General features: G+C 43.9%; 1 protein-coding gene across 2 annotated transcripts in view; it reads right to left on the bottom strand.

The window, feature by feature from the left end:
• Positions 1–414: 414 nt before the first annotated feature.
• pax7a (paired box 7a) overlaps positions 415–8843 on the bottom strand; it is a 46219-nt gene continuing 37790 nt past the window's right edge. For both annotated transcript variants that reach the window (XM_069690861.1, XM_069690862.1), the window contains exons 8-9: positions 4519–4768; positions 415–3230 (exon numbers count right to left, since the gene is read on the bottom strand). In XM_069690861.1, coding sequence (XP_069546962.1) covers positions 3115–3230; positions 4519–4768 — 366 coding nt within the window. In that variant the 3' untranslated portion in view covers positions 415–3114. The remainder of the gene's footprint in view (positions 3231–4518; positions 4769–8843) is intronic.

The following is an 8843-nucleotide window of genomic DNA, read 5'->3' as shown; positions in this document are numbered from 1 at the left end:
CAATTTAAGTAATCAATCACCAAAATATTTGATGCCGTGTATGTCCCACTGACAGTTTATATTCTAGCCAAACAAAATGATAGGTAAAGCCATAAATGTAAATTAGAACATTTCATTTAAATGAACAGAGTTATGCTTTTCAGCTATTTTTAGTGAGATAAAAACACATTAAAAGAAAAACAGCATTGTTTTACTTTTTCAGCACAGCTGAAACATTGTTTGGCATTTTAGCTTCGAGGCTGAAAAACTATGATATCCGCTGTCGAAAATGTTTATTTATTTATTTAATCAATAAGTTATTGACAAATTGCGCTACTTCACATTAGCACATAGGAGGTAAAACGAACTGCTTAAATTATTAAAATACATAATAAACAAGCCACACAATAAAAAAAAAAGGGAGAAATACCGGAGTCAGTTTTGGATCTTTAATTGATAACAGTTACGCCAGTGTTACAGTAAACACACCAACAGGCTGAAGGTAGTAAATACCAATACAAGTTTCCCACTACTCTAATACTTCATACAGCAGAATAAATTATACCATGATAATATACACACATGCGGAACAGAAAAAGGAGTAAAGCAAAGCACAGATGTCAGAAAGCAACTAAACAGGTTAAGGGTCAAACAGACGGTAGGGGGGATAAGGAGTCGTATGCCTTAAATATCCAAATGTTTATTGACGCAAGTGTTAGAAATGGGTTTGATACACTAAAGACAATTCTAAAATTCTTCCTTTTTAAAATATACACATGAGTGAGGCGTCTAAGAGAAGCAGCAGCAGCTGCTGCGATTCAGTGCGGAGTCAGCATTACTTTGTCGTTTTCTCCTGAAGTCTTATTGGTCCACAAATCAAACGTGACTCGATTCAGTTTCCCAGAGCAGAGAGGCTGTCGTCACTAGCATCATCATCATCATCATCATCATCATGCTGAACCACTGGAATATGTCCCACACCGAAGGTTCGGGGTCCAGGTGTGTTAGCTCCGTGGTCCAGTCAGACCTGGTCTGCGCTGATAATCAGTCTGTAAAACCAGGTGGTCAAAAACACCCTCAAAATTCTCAGACACATGATGGATGTTTCATCCCGCCACCTTTCAAATATACATTGGTCCTTTGGTCCAGGGAGTCTGTGACAGCAAGCTTTTGTTTTCCTTTGAGCTCAGTTTGATCCTCTTTAATTCAATTTTAATTGGAACAATTTCAATGTAATTCCTATTTTACTAATTTATACAAATTCAATCTTGCTTGGGCCCAAAAACAAACTTTTGGTTGAAACAAGTGAACCAATTAAATACAATCAAATCAAAACCAACAGAAAACAAGCCAGCTAAGGAAACTCAAATAAAACATTTACTTCCACAGATCCCTTGCTTACCTACCACTCAACATAGTTCTGTTTTAGTATAAAACATACTCTTTATAAAGAAACAATACACAATCTGCTCCAGCTACTGTACATTTTTTCAGTTTTTAAAGGCGACGGAGGACCAAACTCTGTCTCGAGAGTTAACAATTCTGTGTACATAATCACACTGATGTCAATGGAAAAAAATCACATACATCTCGAGGGAACAGGTGGTCCTGGATCATGTCAAAAGTCAACTATGAGTGCTACACAAATGTCTCATATCCACTATTATTTAATTTTTTTTTTCTTCTTTTGTACATTTCGGTAAATGCGTCAAAGCGGAGGATTAGACAGGGCTCCGGTCCAAACCAGAGAGGGGGGCCAATCAGTGGTGTTACCTGTGCCCTTTCACAACTGACTGGATTATATGATTTTCCAGAGTGCATGTGAATGACACAGCTTGTCTACTTTTTAATCTAATAACAGAAAATGCTGGAATGCTCATAATGTATCCGTAGATGGAGCCTGAGGAATGTTGTGAAGGAATGCTTATTTAGTGGAAAACCAACTGAAGGTGCATTTACAAAATGTGCTAATTATTAAGCTATAAAAACTGAAACAATGGCTAGTAATGGAAAGGGTCACTGTGAATTAGCTTCCACATTATATTTGTGTGATTTAATCTGCTTTACACTGTTTAAATCACCCAGGATTCCCTGGCAGATGGGATTTGGGAGGAGTGGGGAGGAGGGCAGTTGAGTTAGCCCTCCTTGGCAAGGTCCATATTTCAAAATACATTAGTTTCCCCAATCCTGTTTTTGAAAACAATGCCCCCTCCCCATGGACCGCGGCTAAGGATGGGATGGAGGTTACAAGGGGGAAGCTATTGGCCACCAAAACGCTGCTTTAATTCCCTGCAGAATCCATCCAGCCAGACTTCCCACAGAGAGGCCAAGTTCTTTAGGAATGTCAAGATGAATATGAAAGTGGGAAGGTCAAATCACTCATGAACATTTGAGCTCAGGGAACAGGCAGGGGAACAGCAGCTTGGAAAACAATCATCCTCTTTAGTGTGACTGTGCCGACACGCAAACATGCACACGCAACAGACACTCACGCCCTGATCATCTCAGTCATCCACCGTGTTTTACACACCAACATCTAACAGAGAAAAGAGATACGAAGGGAATCAAAGAACAACATAAATCACATTAACCATAATCATATAACAGCAACAATAATCTTAACAATATCAAAAAGGAACAAGAATAAGAGTCGCTCAAATGATATTGGCTTTGTTAACTACTATGAACAGCAAGGTCAAAGTACATGTTGTTGATGGCTCTCAATGTGTGCTGGACTGCAGCCATGACAAAGAGGAATCCGGGCCAAGGCAGCCGGACATCGTAGGGTCGCCTGGGGTCCTGTTTGGCCCTCTGAGCAAAATAAACAGGGTTTGGGGCTGGGACAGGAGTACAAGGAGCAGGCAAAGATGCCCAAAGATTTAAAAGAAAGGGTGCAGAGCCGCCTGGTGGTTGACAGTTGTGTGGAAAGTTTAGTTCCGTTCCCCAAAGAGACGTGTCACACCCGCAAGCGCCACTTTCTCTGGTACACAGAGAAAGGCTGCGTGTCTGTGCACTGATGTCATGGCCAAGCAGCAGAGAGACGAGCTGGAGTTTGGAGTCCAGACTTGATGGAGCATGGAGGAGGGTGGTAGCGGGCGAAGCAGAGTGAAGTGCAGGGTGTCTCCCCGAGCGGCTTTAGTAGGCCTGTCCCGTCTCCACCTGCAGCAGCCCCAGCACTGCCGAGTGGTCTCCGAGTTTCATCCTCCTCTGGGTGGACAAGCTCACGTTCTTAGCCAGGTAGTCAACAGCAGCTACACAAAAACAAACAACGACAAAAAACAACAAACACGTCAGATAGGTGGTCGATTTTCGAGACATCTGTCCTATTCACTCCCATTTCATTTCTCTGATTAAGGCTGAAATAAGTTGTGGCAGAAGAGAATGAGTCAAATGAAGAACAATTCACCCAGAAAGAGTGAAAGATAAAGAACCCCTCCCCTGTCCCTTGTCTGAGGTTGGCACGCTGCTGGCACAGAGCATGTGCATCCTGGTTAAGTCTCCATGCTGTCACTCAGACGGGTCCCCGTGTGTGTTCTATGTGCCAGTCTTCATTACACTTGGCATCTCTGATTTCATGCCCTCCACACTCCACATGGCCGATCATTTTCATCCTCAGACAGCAGCTCTCTCCTCTCTCCTCCATTCATTACCCATCTACTGTGCTCAATCACCATCTTAATTAACCTCACATCAGCTCACATCCGCACTGCCATCAGTTTCTTGCTGCTGACAAAACACTGGCGCGCACACACAAAACGTGACGGATCGACACGCGCTCGCTTGCATTCACGCGCAGCACAAACACGTTTTGAAAAAGAAAAGCACCAGATGCACAATACACTCGATCACGACTGGAGCCTGTGTATAAATACAAACAAATGTCAGTGAGCTGATGCGGGTTGGCTTTTTGGGGAAGTGTGCTTCATTTTACCTCTTTATGAAGGGCTGTGACAGCATCAGTCAATTATGCTAATCTAATAAAGCAAACTCTTTCCTGCCCTAAGGGCGTGTGTATGTATGTGTGTGTATGTATGTGCGTGTATGTGTGTGCGTGTGTGTGTGTGTGTGTGTGTGTGTGTGTGTGTGTGTGTGTGTGTGTGTGTGTGTGTGTGTGTGTGTGTGTGTGTGTGTGTGTGTGTGTGTGTGTCTGTGATGGAAACAGGGAGAAAGAGGGAGAGCGAGAGGTGGGCAAGAGGACACTGTGGCCCCTGAGGGTGTGCCGTTCTTTGAAGTGGCCCTCTTCTGTCTCCCATCCAAGTGGAGTGGGGTGTGACTAAGGCAGCTCTGTATGCGGATGGCGGTGGTGGTGGTGGGGTGAAGGGGGTCTTTATCAAGAGCACGTGTCTGCCTCCACCAACCAGGGTGCAAAGGTCAGGAGGCTCTCTTGCCTGGGAGCCGGGCATCACTTCATAGGCTTTTTAAGTTTAGTCCACTTAAGAGGAGGACAGAAAAGAGTGACGTGCGCTCGTCGCGAACACACAAAAACACTTGCTTACGCAACAGCAGCAGCATTTATATGTTTGTGCAGGGTTTACTCACTCTGGCCGTACTGGCTGTACTGGTAGCCGGCAGTGACAGGGTCAACGCTGTAGCTGGTGGCGCTGTAGGTGGGGGGGCAGTATGACTGAGAGGAAGCCAGGCTGTCCACACTCTTGATGGTGTCAGAGCGCTGGCTGCAGCTGGCTGAGATGGGGTTGGAGCTCTCCAGGCTGCTGTGCAGGGGGGAAATGGAAAAGTCGTGCTGGGGCTGGGAGGGTACAGCGCTGGGGTTACTCAGGATACTCATCACCTGGGGGGGAAAAAAAAAAAAAAGGGGGGGGTAGAAACTTGGAAAATTGAGGATCAAAGCATTGACAGAGTTGAGGGAAAGTACTTTTTTTTCTGCAAGTATAGTGCCATCCTAGCACTTCACGGTGAAGATGCCAATAGAAATACACCATTTCAACTTTGAAATAGGGAAAGGGAGAAACTTCCCCATCTTTTTTTAAAGAGCAGGGGGGAGGATACAAGGAGGGTGATGAGGTTAAAAAAAGGAGAAAGGGAACAAGAGACACAGTTTCCATTAGCTGCCGTTGCCAGTAAGGGTTCTGCTGTGGGACAGAAGGGTCCCAGGGTGATAATAGACCCACCATCCTTGCCAGACAGCCCCTGTCCCGGAGCCTGAGGCATGAGCCCGAGCCTACAGCACAACAAGCACCGAGGGAGTCCCTAATCCCTCGCCCCTAGCCTACCCATCTCATGAATAGTAATGGAGTTGGAACTGGTAAATGATCCCCTCAGATCCCCACACAAAGTAGGCTTCACAAACCATACTGAGGGGGCCGCTGATACTGCAGGTTGAGGCTCGCCTGAATATTACAGTGTGTATATTACTCATAGTGCATAAAAGCTTCCAATTCAATATTCTAGATTAATGTAATAGCATGTGACATTCGTCAGAAGAAGGTCTCAAAATATGTTAAAATGGAAGAGATTACTTCTGGTGCTCCTTCAATCTGAAGCACAGTGGCCCAGAACGCTGTGAAGAATTTTGTTTTCTTATGCTGCGAGTTTCTTTAAGTGAAAAAGGGAACGTGGGGTGTGTGTGTGTGTGTGTGTGTGTGTGTGTGTGTGTGTGTGTGTGTGTGTGTGTGTGTGTGTGTGTGTGTGTGTGGTGTGTGTGTGGGAGGGAGTGGTAAAAAGGGAATTGTCCCACACATGCTTCCCACCTATAGCAGAGAAGCCTTCCTTTCAACATCAGGTTCATGTTGAGTTTCGCTATGCTGCACTGGCCTTTGGCCCCTTGGCTGCTAAACCAATTAGCCCATCATGGAGGTGGTTACACAGGGGTGATACACACACACACACACACACACACACACAGACATGTGTTTGCATGCATGCACGCATAAACGGACACATGCATAGACATACACACACACACACATTATGCAGCAACCATAGAGGCAATGCTAGGGGCAAGCCAAACAGTCCACAAATAATGCACTACGCCAGGAGTATCCCACAGAGAGAAAATTAACCATATTCTGCAAATTAATCATATCTTTAGGAAATATGAAGCACTCGAGGCACGTCAGAAACATAAAGGCTGGTTAGTCATTTCCACATGTTAATTCTATCAGTATGGAAACCCCCATCGTCCCCTGCACATCTGCGGACAAAGCATGTGACATGTATCCATAAGAAGGAGATTCATGGCTCTCTTCATGCTGGACACATGTGATGCTCCATCCCATATGGAGCTGAGCTGCACACTCTGGGGAGGATGAGGAGTACTGATGGTTTGCTTAAAGTGAAAGGGAAGTGTCCTGAGAGAGACAGCTGCGGGGCATGAGACCATTTTAGTCATTGGTTAATTGAAGCTTGATTACATCGCTTCCTTATGAAATAGAAGAGCCAACAATTGGCTCGATTATTATTCATGCTCATAAAAGTTCTTCAAAAGAAAATGACTTCTTATCATTGACATTGTTGCAGTTTTGCTATTTTAGCAAATTAGGGTGGGTCGGCCACTTTGAGTCTGACAAGTTTTGGCATCTGTGGGGATGTAGCTATCCTTATGACATCCTTACCAAAAAAGTGTAAATGGTTTAAGTTTTCCTAGAGGTGAAGAGACACATGGGGTTGTGTTCCGCTGTGTATAAATTGTGTTTTGTGTTCACTCTGCTATCACCATTATCCTCCGTCTGATGAAGGCACAGATGGAGGTGAACCTATCTATCAGGACTAAGGCTAAATTCTGTTATACTGGCCTCTGAGTAAAGTCTTCTTCCACCCACACCTACAGTATTATATGTGATCCACGGGTCAGTTTTAATTGCAGGGTTTTGCTACTTTGATGTTCCCATAAAGTTTTTTTTTTTACGTCGCATTCAAGTGTTAAATGATACTTTGTCACATAAGCTCGTGAAAACCATTTGCGGCTGGATACACTCGCATATTTCTGTTGCTGCACGTCGTATAAAACAAACTTTATAGATTTCTGGCTTGACGTCTACTATATGGTGGCGGTGATTCTAAATCCTCAAAGCCAATGAACATATACTCTCAGAAAGAAATCAAATGCTTTTTTTTTTTTTTTTTTTTTTTTTACAATTTATAAAATCTAACAACTTGATGATGTGGTAAAGGTTACGGTTGATGCACCATTTTACACAAATGGGATCCGGTGCACGAGGATGTAGCTCTAATTTTATTTTATTTAAATACACGCAAGTCCATTCTGGAGTTCAAATGAATGTAAAATTATATAATAAATCTTGCCGTCCACATTATTTTTCATACATATATACAACACACTTGTACAGAGCAGAGTTTCTCCCTCCCTCTCCTCCTTCCCTCTCTCCCCGCCTCCCTCTCTTTCCTTGCACACAGCGTCCTCAGCAGCCCAGAGTTCGTTTGTTGTTTGACGTTGTGTGAGTGCTGGTTTGGGAGATAATGTGAGCCAGGACCTAGTTTAAAGGACAATGCTCCAGGGCGTTCCCTGCCTCTCGCGCGCGCGCACACACACACACACACACACACACACACACACACACACACACACACACACACACACACACACACACACACACACACACACACACACACACACACACACACACACACACGCACCACCCTCCCCTCACTCTCTCCCTCTCCTTTTTTCCGCTCTCCCTTTCTACAGATAGATTACTTTATAAATAATAATAAAAAAGTAATTAATTCTCTCAACTTCTGAGCCCTCCAGCCTGTGGCAAAGTGAGTGGGGAAGTGTAAATTGATACAATGTGCATCCTTTCAGATAAATAAATAGCACACTTGAGACAAAAAGAGGCCCTTTTATACCTCCCTAATTTCTTCAACAGTCAAATTACATTTTTTGTTTGTTTGCCCGAATGTTTGACGAGTTGTTCTTTGTTGGATTTCTCTCCAAAATAAAACAACATGACAGAGACAGAGCTGAGAGAAGCACTGCGAGTGAAAGCATTTTTTTTAAACAGAACGAGAGAAAAATAAGTCAGTAAAGAGAGGGAATGCAAATGTGTTGCAATACGGACATTTTTAAAATGACAACAATTATTATTATACTAAGATCGTAATTATTTGTTGGTATTATTACAACTTAACTATTTAACTCGAATGCCTTATGCAATGTCGAAATGTACAGCATTTATGTCTCTATGTTTAACTATTTGGAGGGAATGCATCTCAAATTTTTCATTCACAAAAAAACATATTGCAGCTGTCGCAGTTGTCACTGTCGCACCTGATCATAGTAAAGTGTGCATTCTTGCGCAAGATTAAAACAACACATATTCACAAACGTACAGAGGAGAGGAAATGGAGCGCTGAAAATATGATAGCCTATAGAAAGAAGGCGAGGGGGGCAGAGGAGAGAGTGATACAGAGTGAGTGAGAGGAAAGTGGAGGCTTTGGGAAGTACAAAGACTCCTGTAGGACTGCGCTGGCCTGAGGGCTAGCCTGCCTGGAGAGCTGATAGGAGCCCCTTCTGTTCCATTCCCAGCGCCAGCGCCAACACACCCCACTCCACAAATACTCTTAATCTGCGCAATACTGGATTAGTTCCTCTGTCACCGATACCTCCCCGTTCTGCCCAAATCAAAATGCCCCCAAGATGTACCTTTAAGTTAGGCAGAGGTCACCGGGGCAGACAGGGAAAAATGAGCACTCCAAATGTCTGTAAGTTATCTGAGTGCTGCAGAATAGCATTGTGCACCTTAGCAGATCTGCCTGACTGATATTCGCTCCAGCAGAGAACGATTAAAGATCCACAATGATGACACTGAATTTCAGATCAATATTTGAAGGCCAGTCCTGAGGGTGTGATTACAGGAAGAGAGCAGTGTTTAATTCTGTGACCC

Source organism: Brachyistius frenatus, unplaced genomic scaffold, assembly GCF_029030835.1.
Source record: "Brachyistius frenatus isolate BFR_SWC_R1_liver_20210118 unplaced genomic scaffold, ASM2903083v1 Contig_10, whole genome shotgun sequence".
In the NCBI taxonomy this organism is placed as follows: Eukaryota; Metazoa; Chordata; class Actinopteri; family Embiotocidae; genus Brachyistius; species Brachyistius frenatus.
The sequence above is the reverse complement of the archived record's forward strand: the minus strand, read 5'-3'. Positions and strand labels throughout refer to the sequence as shown.